Below are 16,049 nucleotides of genomic sequence, written 5' to 3'. Positions count from 1 at the left end.
TAATAGTGACAAGGATTGAAATAAGGTTATGTGCCTTGAGCAGAATGGGATGAATAAGATATTAAAAGTTAATTATTTTGAACAACCTCCCGCTATAGATTCATGGGAAAGCATGACAATTCAGGCCGAGCGGCGATCATGTATTCTGAAAAGGATAATAGAAACCTTATTCTTATCAACATGTATTTCTACATGTCATATCAATGTAATTTTCCAGGTTTTGTACAGACATGCGGTCCTATGGCCTCAATCAAGCTGCTTGTGGGGTCTGTACCTGGTCCCACAATCTCCGCAATGTTTCTAGTCCCTTAGATTTGAATGCTTGTGGAGAAACAGGGTTAATGGATGACGTTTGACCGGTTTTACCAGGTATTAGATACAGTTGACTGGGTTGTCGATGGCTGAGTTGACATTGCATTTGGGACCCACCCAGGCTTAGTGTTCAATTCCTCCGCCGGCTAAGTCCTCCATCACAACACAAGCAACATTCTCCTTTTACAGTGGTGGTAGTAGGGGATTTTTAAATATTGTCAGGTTATTCTTAACCCGGGAATGTTTGTTTCTTTATTAAAAAAAAAATGTTTATCCAGGATTTGGCGGCGGATGCCTCTGCCCACCTACTGTGGCGGACCAGATCGGAAGACTGGTTTTACCTCTCCAGCCGGGTTCTCCTGGCCTATTGGCTTAGACCGCAGCGGGAGGGGTGGATTCATACTTCAGTCACTCCTGGACACACTGAGACCCAGAATCCTACACTTTTTTCCCAGAATTTCCTTTCCATAAAAAGACCCTCCACACATTCCCAAAGATGAAATAGTAAAATAGTTTCCCTCACGGCGTCCTGTGTGGAGTTAATGATAAAATATATATCATGAATATATATCTGATAAGTAATTGGTTTCAATAGTAATAAAATTAAACAAATAAACAGATTACAAAGGTTTATAATAGTGATTTTTCTCTTAAATAATAAGAATACATTTCATGATTCCACCTATTCAGATGATAACTTAAAATAAGAATTATATAAATTTGTGGGGAACACACCTCCATCTCTTTAGGTATTACACTGGATGGTCTTGATCTACACACAATGTAATATTTGTACAAAAAAAGAAAATCATTGAGAAAATAAAACGAATTTATTATTCATAATGATTGTGCTTTTCGAATTATAAGCAGAACTAAAAATGTATTGTGTTACCCACACGGGTTTCGCAGTTGAATGTTGCAGCACTTTCTACATTATAATGTAAGTATAGAATAGTCACATTTAAAACAAACAATACAAATATCTGGATTCATTAACAAATTGCTTTACCAACAATTATTGGTATTAGTGAATTAATATAGATGTACATATGGTCAGTCAAGATGGTGCATCTCTTTGTTCACATAGTAAATTCATTTTGTATAAGTGCCGTCAACTCTATAGGCAAAGAACAAGTCGAACATTCAGTAAACTAAACCTCTCATTCGGGCTCGTGTCTTATATATAAAATATTGGTACTTTCAACTAAATCTACTAACATCTGGGAATATTTAAAAAAATCACCGAAGCACAACAAATAATAATACATTTAGAACCACCTAATAGAGAATGATCGCACAATATTTCCACAACAGCTAGGAAGACGTTAATGAATATTTGGATAAAAACAGTGTTTTTTTTATGACCATGCTAAAAAGAGACACATCTTGACCCACCTCCAAAAAATTGCATCAATAAATTTGTCATTGCTAATCTTCCGACACATAAAAATAATAAGAAAACACTGTCTTAAATTATTACAATGATTATAAGTATGCACATCATACTTTTGTGAATGATCGGTTGAAAAATAAAATTAGCATGGAATTGCTTTTAAGTAATAGCCAAAATATCAGACTAGCTACTCTATCCAAAACTGCGTCGGTTTCAAAATGAATTATGTCTACCAACTGCTCATAATTTATTAATTTAAAAAATGAACGAACATGAATTATGTAAATAATATTGCTGAAAAACCTGTAAACAATTACATTCCTATTCCGATAATACGATTACACATTAGAATAGGATCAATAATATTTAGTCATTGTAAAAATTCGTTAAATTATCACTAATCAAAACCAATTAGTTTGATTGTGGACAAAGATTAATAATAGTTTAATAATTTCACAACATCATGAACAATTGAGCAGCGTGAGTCCACAGAGCTGTCCCCAATTCGGGACTTGAATGGACAAATAACTTTAAGCTTGAAACATATATCTATCTATATCACAGGATTTGGTAAATGTTTGCAGAGTTGATTTACTCGGTTTTCTCCAATTTATTATTTACGTTTGTTGAAGGTGCATCGTCTCTAGAATGTTCCACATCCTTTCGTGCAGGATTTTCAGGAGTAATTTTAACTTGATTCAGTGTGAGGTAATGTGCTAATTTATTTTTGAGGTCCTTCACATTCACACCTTCCTTATTTTTATGAATTGATTTGACAAGGACCCTTTTGCTTGCTTCATCATTTTCTTTCAACACACTTCTTTTTGCGTAAGATATAACACTGACATTTCTTAGCTTTTCGGGCGTTCCCATTTCACTGTTACTTGGATCTGAAATAATTTCATCTTTTAAATTACATTCCATGTTAAAGTGATTGTAATTTTCTGAGTCGGGTTCTGTTTGTGCATTAATACTGTTTGATGAGTCTTTTGTAGATTTCCCAACTGGTTTAGTTTCTCTATTGGGGGTGTTACACTTCTCTGATATAGTTTCGGTTCCATCACTGCCACCTGATGTGCTTAAAGATTTCTTTGACCTTTTAACGATTTTCTCAGTTGGGTTATCACAATTGTCACCTTTAACTTCTGTTTGATCACTACAACCAGATGCAATGGAAGAGTTGATCTTTGAAGTCCTCTTTGACTCTTTAGAAGTCTTCTTGTCCAAGTAATTGAAATTATCAACTAGAGCTTCTATTTGTTCACCATCACTTGGCACACTCGAGGAATTGATATTCTTGGAAGTTTTCTTTGACTCTTTAGTATATTGCTCGGCTGTTGGACATTTGGAAATGGAAGCATCAGAATTCTCATCAAGAGGTTCCCCTTTGATAATGATACTTGTAGTAGTTGGACTTTCACTACTTGTACTTAATGGAAGCGTTTTTATAGTCAGAGCAATACCACACGTCCTGGGTGTGCCAATACATGAACTTGGTTTAGAAGCACTTGTACTTGGCGCAACACCACTTGTTTTGGGTATATTACTACTTGTACTTGTTGTAATATTACTTACACTTGATGTTTCAATTGCTGTACTCGGTGCACCACTACCCGAACTTGGGGCTGTGCTACCTGTACTTGTACTAGGTGTACTCGACGAGTTCTTTTCATCAGAAAATATCTTCGACATATTCTCCAAGATAGCGCATTTATCTTTCTCTTTATTTATTTTAGTCTTGACTAATATTTCAGTTTTATTTTTGGCTGACTTCTGGGGAGGGCTCGGTAGCTCCTGCCTCACCTTCTTTGGCAGCATCCCTATTCTCTTGGGCGTCAGGCTGTGAACGGGCGTTGACGGTGTAGGAGTTCCAATTTTCGGAAGAAACTTGACCAAAGATGATTTGTCTGATATCGTCGAAGGTATGTGGGGGAGTGGCACAATTTTCGCCCCCACTATCTTCAGAAGAGGAATCGCCTCGGTGGAATCTTTGGCTGGAGAGGCCGGTGGAGGGGTGTCCGGAGGGGACTTGCGTGAGACGGGGCGGGTGTTGGTACGGGCGATGAAAGGAGGAAGGTCTCGCCGAGTCGTGAGCAGTTGACTCTGCTTCATGACCGCCTTTCCTCGATGAGCTGCTTTGAGGGAGACTGATTGTAGGGCTCCTTGGCAGCCTTTGGGGACTGTAATGGGCGCCTTTGGACTCGAGGAATCCTTTGCTCCTCCAGCTTGTATTGGCGGATCCACTGGCAAGTTCTCGTTCTGTAACAATGGTTTCCGTTTCAGTTGGTTTTTTTGTGATATATTCGATGTCATATGAGATTCTTTATATGCTTCAGCTTCTAGTTTCAACAAATTGGACAGGTCATACTCAAAATCTTTATTTAAAGGTTTAACACGATTACGGATGGGTCTTTTGACTGTGGCAGACGTGGATGATGCAGTATGTCGATTAGATACATTCTTCTCTACTTCTTCTTTGGCATTATTCAGGCTTTCTACTGAATCTGAGCCAGATGGTACATTTACACCCTTAGACAGAAAACTAAATGCGGAACTAGCACTGCTTGAAGGTTGAGAATTACTCTTCGGAGATGGTAGATTGTCCGCAGTCACTTGCACATCCATGCGCTTTTCCGGAGTACATGCAATTTCCATGGACGAATTTGAATAATCTGAAATTAATCAAAACAATTATTAGACTTTTGTACCGTCAAATAAATTGTTTACAATATTTACTGAAATTAATTTAAGTAGGTGACTGAAGAAAAGGGAATTTACTTTTTGAATATGAACAATAGTTTTTTTTCTTGTATTGCATTTAAATTCATATTGTGATAATATTCAATTAGGTACAAAATGATAGAATAAAATGTGAAATTACCTTCAAATTTAACAGGAGATGTCTTCTTGCTACTGGGGCTATTCTTATCCATATTATTTCGTCTCTTTTTTGAAGCCTTGAAGGAGCCTTTTGGCCTTCCTCTCTTTTTAACCACCCCTTCATTGTTCAAAGACGATATAGAACTACTTGAACTCATGGACAGTTCCGTAGTTGGAATGGTTTCACTTTTGATGTTCTCTTGCTTGATGGTAGAGGTGTCTACACTCATGGAAGATTGCTCGGTGTCCTCTGCCATTGTAGAATCATCATCCAGCAATAGAATCACATCAACAGTTTCTTCGAATTTTTCAGAGGTTGAAGGAGCTTCCGTTGTTTCAGGTTGAGTGACCATGGCTTCCTTAGCAGAGAGGGCTCCCACAAAAGTCTTCAAGCGGTTTGGGTCCCCAGACAACCGGTGCTGATACTTCAAGTGATTCACACAGCAACTTCTGTTGTAGCTTTTGAAGTGACACAACTTGCATTTGAACCTTTTCCAATCAAAGTGCTTGGCCATGTGTTTTCTGAAAGTTATAATTGACAGGAATGCAACATCGCAATCCTTACAGAACAGTTTTCCTGTTATCGTGTCAATGTGTGCGTCGAGTGCTATAATGTTTGCAATCTCATTGATTTGGTCATTTTCTTTTGCTTTATTTGAAGCCCGATTTTTGTCATTTTCAGTTAAAACTGAAATGTTTGTATTTATATCAGATTCACAAATTGTTTGTTTCCTTAAAGCAGAGGTTGGAGTCACATCGATGTCCATGTCCATGGCAGATGTTGAACTAGTGGCTGTAATGATCTTACTGACCGAACTCGAACCTGTCGGGCTATCCGAGCCCAAATGACAAATCCTTTCGATATCTTCGAAATTGAGATCACTGTCATCGATAGGCGAAGATTCTGCATCAAGACCGTTCTTCCTCTTGGCGGGCGAATTGTCTAGGGGATGTTTTTCGATCTTAATTTGAATGTTTGTATCCCCATCTAGAGAATCTGAATTGTTTGGATTAACATACGCATCACCACAGTCTTGCACAGTCCGCTTCATTTTGGAATCACTTCTATTTTTTAAATCAACATTAGGAATACTTTTAACATTAAAACTAGCACCATTCTCACCTTTAACTGCTGACTCCGAGCTATGTAGCGGCATGGCAACGTCTCCGTCTCCCGCCGGCTCGGAAACAGGGGAATTGGTTCCCAAACTAACAGGGCTCGCCGTGGAGCCCTTATTATAATCGCGTCTGATTTGGATTTCAATAGTTTTTTCACTGGGTTTAGTGTCTATTTTAGGGATTTTGATGCGGGGTTCTACAGCCGGCATTCGTGGGGTTGGAGGAGGTTCGGAGGGTTCTTTGGGCGCAGCTTTGGTCATAACGCGGCGCTGCAAGTTGGAGGAGATCTTGTTTTGTGCGGCGATGCGCAGCTGGCAGGTTTGGCGATGGGAACTCAGTGCCGCACGTCTCTCAAACCGCCGCCCGCACCCACCACAACGCGGCACCTCTCCGTCCGTTTCCAGGTTGTCCATCCACGCCTGAGTTTACACCAAATAAAAAGTTAAAAAAATAAAAAGTACAGTTTACTATACACTAAGATGCTTATAACGAAGCCATAATTTAATTTTTTAACCACTTTGTGTAGTTCATCAGAAACATATCAAGCTTATTTTTCTTTTCCAAAAAGAGAAACATTTAGAACGGTTAAATAAAATGCTTTTTTCAAATATGCCTATTAAATCTTAAAATGTGTTCCCGATATTTATGCTAAAGATATTATGTTAAACTTCAAAGCTTGAATTGAAATGACAGATTCACCATCTAAAGAAATAGAACAGATAGATGTAAAAAGTGGAGACTGCTAATCTTATTAACTAATTGATTCAAACCTGATTTTCAAGGTCCATTCGATGTTGCTCACTCATGGATTCCGTTTCCTCCGGAGTTTCTGGTTTTTTTTCGCTCGGGGGCGGCTTTTGAAGTCGGTATGCCTTGTTTTGAATTGAGTCTCTAAGCTTGCGAATGTGAGCGGCACTTTTTCTGCAAGAATAATAAGCATCATGGATCAAATTACATAGACTATAAATTCTTTATGTTGGTGTTCGACTACTTATTACACTATTGTCTATACGGCGATACATATGGCAAATAGGCCACACTACCTAATTTACCATATTGCTAGGATAAAGGCAATCTTGCTGTAAGATTTGTATAAAAAATCTTTTTTCAACCAGTCTTAATAAGAATATTTTTAGAATCACAAGATCAATAAAGTTTGGACCAGAAAGAAGGAAAATAAAAAGAAAGGTGCAAAAATAAAATTATATAAAAAATATATTCATATCTTATAAACATATTTAAAAATGGGAGTAATTATTTAAAATATATTGTCCTTTGTTCGCTCAATAAATATTAGAATTTGGATCAGTTATTCGGATTCCATTGGCTTTAAACCACAGCAAACAGTTTTCCGTATTAATATTCAAAGGTATGATTTTTGCAATAAGCGCAGCCGAATTCATAACCAAAGACCAGAAATCTCTATCGCTCGAGTGGTTTCGTTGTATTATTTTTATACATAGTTTGACTTAACTTATTTATGTAGGTTTACATTTATAATTTGTATTCATTTGTGTTTCTTAGAAGGTAGACGAACAGATAATTTATTAAACTCTAATAATAATCAATCTGTGATGCACCGGGAAGTTGAAATCCCCAGTGGAAGTAACCCACAGAGAGGTGGATAGAATGCGTGGAAGTATTGGAGCAGGACGGAGGACTGGAGGCAAGTGGCGAGGGACCGTAGCCAGTGGAGAACATTTGAAGCACACCAGGTTGATGACGAACCACTGGGAAGTTACTTACACTTATTACAGCGAAAAGAGTTAAAATTTTTTCATGGATAATATAATTAATTACCTGTGAACTTTGAACAAGTGGCGGTAAACTCCCCAGGCATTGGCGAAGGTGTCAGAGCAATCTGGGCACGGGAACACCAGCCGGTTGGGAGCGTGCTTGTGCTTCATATGAAACCGCAAGGTTTTGAGTGTCGCAAACTTTATTTTACCTGCAAAAAAAATGCATTCAATTACATTGGGGTATGTAGAGTATGCGTTCTGACTAAAATCAACTATAAACAATGTTCCCATTAAACATTAGGGGAAGTGGGTAATGGGGTGGTGTGTATCACCGAATCAACGAATGAAATATGAGTGCACTAGTTTCATTGACGGGCTGATACTTTAATTAACTGTCAGAACCCTTCTCAAAGTCATGTGAGGAGCACATTCTATTGGTTCAGCAATCAGTGAACGGATCCGAGCTTTTCGCAAACTGCTTTCTTTCTATCTAATTTACTTCACGCTCGGTCAACTGAGCACGACAGAGATAGCTCATCTCGTGGTGTGTTCCGTATCACGGTACACCGTACATTGTGTATAAATATGTTACACTTTTTTAATATGATATCGCCATTTTACTATGGTAAAACACTATTTACTGATGAATGTGTTGCGAAGGTTGAATATGTAAAATTTAAAGAATGTGATATTTTATAATATATTTATTCTGTTGCTGGAATATAACAGCTTAAAATAATTTATATATCACATAAGTAATTAATCAAAGACACGGCAAGGATTATTTAAGTAATCGCGGCGCGAAAGGAGTAAGTTATTTTGATTAGCGCGTTAAATATAAGTAAGTAGTAGACTGCCTGAGTACCTTCCCGCTGTCGCTTATATAAGGTGCGAATGTATCGAGAATCATCCAGCGGGTAGGTAGATGGGCAGTACCTACGGTGTTCGTTAGTAGGTTCCAATACGATTCAAGTTGCACCTAAGAACGTTCCCGAACATTCTAGTTGCAATCGCTACAAATGTTGCCGCCCGTAATGCTGAAGATTCTAGCGGTCGTCCAATGGCTGTAGCAATAAGGCGGTAGTTTCAGGTACCGTCCGTAATGATCTCTAGGCAACGGCCGAAGTGTCCAGTATCTTTTATGACGGCCTAGGTACCTTAGCGCTTGGCACCGTGTACTTAGTAGTACCTGATACCGTCCGACTCGAGTAGTGGCGTACCACTACAAATGGTTACACCATCGCTATTTCTATCTTTTCCAGAACTGCTTGTGCTCTTTGTATACATGAAAGCATTTTGCAGTAATTGTTGGATACTGGAGACCCTTACCCGGCAAGCACTTGTAACTGACTGAAGCTTATTGATTGATGGTACCCACGAGCATATTATGTTGGTGGAACATTTTGCGAACGCTCATGTATATATGTATAATACATGCTCATGTATATATCTATAATGTTCAATTATGAGATTGTAAAAATTAACTAGAAAAACTAAAGTCATAAAATTTAAATCTATGTAGCTTTGAGAATCTGCTCCAGTCACGGTATGAAAGAAAAAAGAATTAAATATATTTACATATTTTGCAGACAATTTCATGGCCAGTGTTTTCCTCATCTTCATCACTAATCTGAATGACGGCATCATTACTCTTCGGAGCAGATGAGACAGTGTCCAATAACAGCTTCCCGTCAGGACCTAAGATGGCTTCCCTTGAAGATATCATATTATCTAATTCTGTCACCTGTAACCAAATGATTACATTGGAAAACATTGGATTAAATGATAGGATATATTAATAAACAACAAACAACATTACGATTTGAAATTTTCACGGCCAAAAGTATTGATGTGATTTATTATTTTTGTTAATTATAGTGATTTATTTTTGGGGTATTATTCCTCCTTCTTTAGCCAACATAGCCAAAGGCATAATACCCCAAAAATAAATCACTATAATTAACAAAAATATTATATTCGTTACCAGAAACACTCCTACGAGTTCTCGGGGCACTCACAAGTGGACAAATAATATTGTGATTAGTAATTTTTCAGAAATTTGTACAAACCATTAAATAGAGAATTTTTTGAGTTATTGGTATAAATAATATTGTTAATGGAAGTATTTCATTTTTTCTCAAATCAAAAGGGCTGTGTAAGCCTAGTATAAACTCAGCGTTTATTCAGATTGGTATTCAATTAACGTGACCCTGAGTAATAACAGTCAAGATATTTTTCTTAATGTGATGATACTCGAGAATCCTAATTGTCTGGAACCTGTGTGACTATCGCATCTCACATGTTTGGGTGAAAGTTATAAAAAATAAAGGAGAAGGCTATCCAATTATAAGTATTAATGCATTTTTTCATTTGAATGGTATTTTTCACCAAGGCGATGCTGTATATTTCTTCCACACTCAAAATGAAGACATTTTAAGGTTATTATTTTGGTAAAATGCTTTTATTGATGTGTCGCAACAACTAATGTAATAAATACTAAAAAAACTAAATAGTTTAAGTACCTGATCCTTTATTAAATCTTGGAGATCTTTCTGCGATGAACACATATTTTGATAAACAGCCATCGGAGAAGAAGTAATGGATTGAAATTTGATTAATCTTTCAGGTGGCGGTTTACTACTAGTTGAATTTCCTAAATTTGAAGTATTTTTGTTTTTTGAAGCTAATCTTTCCACGATCGACGTGAGATCTTTCGCAGTGGACTTGTCAGTTACGTTTTTAAATTGTTTTTCGTTCTCCGGAGTATTTTTGTTGTTGAGAAAATTCTGATAGTCTTGTTCATTTTGTAATATCATCATCATGTCATCTTTCTGAAATACACACCATAAAATTAAATAAATTTTATAAATAATTCACGTGAAGAGAATCCAGTACTTTTATACATAGTATGTAGTTAGTTACATAGACACATTACATAGCATGGATTTAATGGGTAAAAAATGTATATATTTCATTAGTTTCTCAGTTAAAAGATGAAAAGTTATCCGTAAGAAAATTAATTGATACTTGATTAACTCACTAAAAATTTATTGTTGATGAAATGCGCATGAAGGGAAGTGTTGAATTTCTGTCGACAGTATACCCTTTTATGCGATATAAAATTGGCGAGGCTTCTAAACAGGTTCCTACAAACTCGACATTCATATATCACATCACATTCCAACGAGAGCATTTCCTTCAACTGAAAAATTAAAACATATAATTACAATCCAAACATTACATTTATATTTATCTTCCCCAGTTTCCGGGAAGCATGTCTGTGCTCAATAAATCACTTAACCTCAACATCCTATACTGTCTCCTTCACCAAAGTTATTGTCAATTGCTTCCTTCACTACCATCAAGAGAATAACATAAGAATATTTATGAGAACATCGCGGGGTAATTACTACAACTAGGTAACTCTTTAATCAGCGTTTTCAAGTTACACAAAAAACCATTCCTCAAAATGTAAAAAAATTAAATCATAGTCAAACGTCAATTCTCGCAACTTCAAAAAAAACAACAATGGGGTAATTCTATTATAAATATCCTAGAGTAAATTTTTAAAATTTATTACCAGAAGGATTCAGAAATATAAATAACAATATAAAAGATATTAAATTTCACCTTAAAAAATACACTGAAAAATATAAAAGTAATACACATAAACTGAATAGTCTAACATATAAATAAATAACATAATATAATCACAGCACCTTTGAGGTGATTTTGCACAAAAATGGCGCTTTACAAATCGGCGACAAATCGAGTTACCTATTTGTATTAATTACTTCATGATATGCTATATAAATGTGAATGAAGCAAGGAGTGTGTGCTGAGACAGAGTTGTGTGGCGATTTATCCTCTTTGCCTATCTGTGTGGGGAAATGGCGTGATGGTTAGTTAGTTTTTTTTCTGCAAATTTAATTATTGCTGAAGGGTTGAAGTTTACATCTGAAAAAACCTGTATTAAAAATAATAAAAAGCTTGAAGTATGACCTCTGTAGAGTAATGGTTGAGTCGAAATGTCTAGAGTTCAATTCCAAAGAAGCGCAAAAACATATTGAGAAGAAATTCTCAATTAATATGACTATGATTAGTATTTACTCTTAACGGGAATTGAACCAGAAGTATTTTGATTGCTGCACTAATTATCAAAATAAGCCGTTATAAATAATGATTGTAACAAAGTATTTTGTAATGCCATCAGAACTATATATCACTATTAGATTTAGTGATCTTGTAAAGAAAACCTGTTTTCTATTCATAGCAAACCATTAAAATATATTTATGTCTACTGCATCACATTATTAAACAATATAACTTCCTTGTGCATACGAGTGTGAAATTTTCAAAATTGGAACTGTTGTATGTGAATGTGAACGACTCTGCCTTAACCCTTAAATGCATGATTTATTAATTTTTCTGGAAAAAAAAATATTTTGTAGATATTTACATGCATATGCAAGGAAATATAAAGAATTTTATTTTTTTGTAATTTTTTAATGATATTTGATTAAAAAAAAATTGTTGCAGGTTTACAACACCATGTATTTAATAAAAATTAATATGAACAATTTACGTATGAAAAAAAAATAAAAAACCTAAAAAAATTTCTCAAAACTAATAAGTGTACCGGAAAAATACGAGTTATTACATATAAGTATTGTATTATTGTATCTACTTACCTAAGAAAATCAAAATAATAACAGCAAAACAAAACTGTAATTCTAACCTCCAACCAATTTTCGAGAATCTTCACTTTGTTAACCACTCAGAACATTAGAACGTCAAAAGACGTAAATATGATAATAGCGGTCAAGACATTAGAACGTCTTTTCACGTAAACGCGCGAGATTTTACAAAAATTGATTTATTTCCATCACTAGTATACGGATTGCCATGATTTAAAAAACAGAGTATCGATAATGAATAACGCTACGCGTCTGTATTCAAGAATATCTATGGAACGTAGAGGTGCATTATCTAAGCCGATTGAAACTGTCAAGATGTTCGTTAATAATTTATTGCGTTTCAAAATAATTTATTAAAAATATTTTAGTTTGGACGGTTAATATTTTGAGGTGACTAATAGTTTTTAAATATATTTCTTCAATATATAAAGTGTTATTCCTTTATGCTACACAGAAAAAAGTACATTTTTCAAGGCTTTGAAATAATGGTAAAGGGATTTTTACATATTTTTGACGTTTTCATAAAATGTATATTTAGAAACGCAAATATTTACGTATAACAACACAATGCGATAGTGGATTTCATAACCTTTCCAAAACATTTTTTAGAATGAGGCTACGTTTCCCAAAACGTGAGTTATGAAGATTTTAGTAAAACTCGTAAATAACACAAAAATTATCACATTCTGACAGTTCTCAAAGGAACACATAATAAATAAAATTCTATGTCTGAGAGGTTAAGGAAAAAGTGACATTTGACAAAAAATTTTGAAAAAAAAGGTGATGCCACTCGATAAAATATATTACCGTGAACTTGATAATTCTAAAACGGCATGCATTAAGTATACACCAAAGAGTTAAAGGTGGTTTGAACGGTATGTTGCAGTTTTGCAACAGTATGCATTTAAGGGTTAAAAGCTGATTTACTTCTATATTCGAGACAAAAATATTCCCATATAGTGTGAAAAGCATTTATATATCATTGAAATAACTGCTAAGTAAGCAAGAATAAGTTGTTTTCTTAAAATTTTCCAAAACAGCAACTGAAACCTTGAGTTACTAGACGTTCAGAAAGATTAGGCAGTTTGTGATTACCATTCAACTGAAAACCAGTCCTCTTAACCACAAAATACCTCCCAAAATCAAATGGAACACGGTTTCAAGAATCTGAAGGGATTGACTACTCGGGTTATTAATAAAAAGGTATCCTAGTAACAAAGTTCACGTTGGTTTGTTTCTCAGTCATAACAGAATGTTGTATTGGGCTTGTTTGACGTCAAATAATATTAAATAATTATTATTTATCATTTTAATATTGTGACCAATGACATTACACTATATTATATAGACGCCCTGCAGAAATCTGAAAGTGGCAAGCAAAAAGAATGTCAATTGTAGTACTTTCGATTTCACAGTTTTAGTACTAAACTGTCACGCGTCGCGTATGGTTGGGTGCTAGCTCTAAGTAAATTGCCTTAAAAAGGTGCCAAAATGCCATTGTGTGTAAGGAGAATTTTTTTTAATTATTCGGCAAAAACTAGTAAAAGCCAAGGAATAATAACATTCCATTTGTAAATACACACAAATTACTTATTTTTTTCAATTATTATTAATAATATTGTTGTTTCCCGACTGAAGATTTTATGCGTGATAAAGAAAATGCAAGGCCGACTAAAGTAGAGAGAGGTCTGGGCGCATAACAGCCAAATTACAAAGTCCGTGCTGGCTTCAACTAAACTTCACTATTTAAAATAGTCTAACCACACTGCTTATTTATATGCTTTTGTTAAAACAATATAGATATCAGCAGTAACCATGAGTATCAACAAGCATCGCCGACATTTGTAAACTGCTGTTGCTCTAATATGGCACGGCACTGACTTGATCACTTGACACCTCAAATTCCGTCTCAAAAACGCTTGTCACTAGTCGGTCTTGAGGTAGTATTCGATGCAACTCATGAATATGAAAACGCCGCCCGGTCCTCTCGTTTATTTCATTCATACACATTTTTTTATGATTATCTTTGTCATACATGAGCAACGTTTGAATTAAGAATTTACTGGAAACATAAGTCTTTCTTATTTGCCACATAATACAAATCTAGATATATTATAACATCATTGACTGATATATATATTTATAAAAACAGTATATAATTTACCATAAGTAGTTTCTCTAGAATAGCTAGTTACATTCAGAGAAATGATTTTTTGAAAATATCTTGGATGTGTTGGTCAATGATAGTAGTAAAATACGGTGAGGTTATTCTTAAACGGAGGAAGTTTATCTTTAAAAAAATATTTAATACATTATATCAGTAGGTAGAAAGTATTGTCCATTAAATCTGCTGGTTATTTAGCCGGGGTGCGGCTTTATAATCTTTATTTAGATAAATCATTCTAGACTTACTATCAGAGGTAAACAAACCATGTGATATAATAATTCATTTGGTAATCCAGACCAAGAATTGATAATAGTGTGACCTCGTAGGCAATATCCACCAAACAAAACATCATTATTTTGAAGTCATTCAATTTACATTTACTTTGTAGAAGTAATAAATAGTGCAATTACACAAACCTGACAAAGAAACTCAATGAATGTGTCTGCAGAAATAAGAGGTCAATGCTGTTCATGTATTCTATAAATAGCACTATAATTAAACTGTTCAGCAGTGGACACAGGGATATAGTGTAATATTCCAGTTTTGATGCTGCTTTATTTGTCTACAGGGTAATAAATAGATGACTAAAATCTAAAACTAATATGCTTCAAATAGATTCATTTTCAGGTTTGCCAGATTAGTTTTCAGTTTTAGTGATACACTTAAAATGCCTGCAAATTATCACTCGTTTATCTAAATTACCTCACACTGTTAATAGAATCTTACAATAGTTAATTATTGATGTGAATGATATAGGAAACAATGTTTGAAAAATACCTCTTCTGTTCCAGTATCAAATACATCCCGGGCTTGTGTAAAGCCCGTGATACTGGTTTGGATAGATTTCCTAAGTATTGAGAGATCTGGGATCGGTCTCGACTCATCTTCCATTTGGCACGATTCTGTCGATGACGGAGAACCGACAGCTCTGTTTTTGGAGCGTTGAATTTTTCCATTTTGTTTGGTCATCTTGAATTATTCATAAGTACCTATTCAGAATCTGTAAAAAAAGGAGCTATTAGAAAAAAACACGCACACACAAACCACACAATTTATGAAAAATTTGCAACATCAAATTTCATGTCAGTTGCATATTTAATCTTCGCAAATTTATTGTAAATAAAATTGGAATTGTTATTATTATCTTGAATCTTCCGAGAGACATTATTTTATGTTCCCGAGTGACGTTATTTTATGTTACAGTTACGTTAGGTAAAAAAAAATTGGTCCAAGATACGCAGGTAGCTTGTCGGTATCTTCTATTGTTTCACTAACGTAAAATATTATCACTATTCGAAAAACGTGATTTGAGTTATTGAATTACATAATGTAACAGCACTACAATTAAGTGCATTGGTTTAAAATAATATTTTGAATTGTTAAAAACGCATATTAATAGCTTCGAAGGCGGACATATTTTGAATAAATACGCCGAACGCTTCGAATTCTTTCAGTCCGTGCCATAATGAATCGCTAAAAGAGAGGAAGTCTCTCCCTCAATTTAATGCAAGCAATGGCAATATTTCGGCACAGTTATTGAAAAAATTAACTATTGATACATTGGGAAAGACAACGAATATCTTAAATTGATGTTTACTCACATAGAAATTAGTAATTGAAAAAATACGCTGGTACAGGACCTTTCACATTCCCAACGACGGCGACTCCATTTTTGTCAGGGATTGTTCTCACAAATTCCGCGAAAAATGACAATAATGGCAGCACCAATCATGTAAAGATCC

The 16,049-nt window shown here is 35.0% G+C and overlaps 1 protein-coding gene across 2 annotated transcripts; it reads right to left on the bottom strand.

The window, feature by feature from the left end:
• Positions 1-965: 965 nt before the first annotated feature.
• On the bottom strand, positions 966-15,986 carry LOC149423161 (uncharacterized). Of its 2 annotated transcripts, none has more exons than XM_089632890.1 (9): positions 15,909-15,986; positions 15,085-15,307; positions 10,484-10,645; positions 9,966-10,274; positions 9,022-9,187; positions 7,505-7,652; positions 6,475-6,625; positions 4,587-6,123; positions 966-4,377 (listed from the first exon to the last, which is right to left on the bottom strand). In XM_089632890.1, exons 2-9 carry the CDS (start codon positions 15,274-15,276, stop codon positions 2,297-2,299), a joined length of 4,746 nt encoding a protein of 1,581 aa, XP_089489016.1. In that variant the 5' UTR covers positions 15,277-15,307; positions 15,909-15,986; the 3' UTR covers positions 966-2,296. The 2 variants fall into 2 exon arrangements, with proteins under 2 accessions (XP_089489016.1, XP_089489017.1); XM_089632891.1 differs by having other exon boundaries at positions 3,316-3,964; positions 5,709-6,123.
• Positions 15,987-16,049: the final 63 nt, after the last annotated feature.

This window comes from Hesperophylax consimilis, chromosome 6 (genome assembly GCF_061612785.1).
Source record: "Hesperophylax consimilis isolate HC1 chromosome 6, BYU_Hcon_1.0, whole genome shotgun sequence".
Taxonomy (NCBI): domain Eukaryota; kingdom Metazoa; phylum Arthropoda; class Insecta; order Trichoptera; family Limnephilidae; genus Hesperophylax; species Hesperophylax consimilis.
This window is presented reverse-complemented; position numbering and strand designations above follow the sequence as displayed.

What these genes read in the sequence shown, in the direction of transcription:
- LOC149423161 (XM_089632890.1), bottom strand. Translation starts at nt 15,276, where the DNA reads ATGACCAAACAAAATGGAAAAATTCAACGCTCCAAAAACAGAGCTGTC. An exon ending in TCATCAACAATAAATTTTTA is followed by an intron (nt 10,275 to 10,483) that starts GTGAGTTAATCA and finishes TGTGTATTTCAG; the next exon opens with AAAGATGACATGATGATGAT. An exon ending in TGAAATTGTCTGCAAAATAT is followed by an intron (nt 7,653 to 9,021) that starts GTAAATATATTT and finishes TTTTTTTTGCAG; the next exon opens with GTAAAATAAAGTTTGCGACA.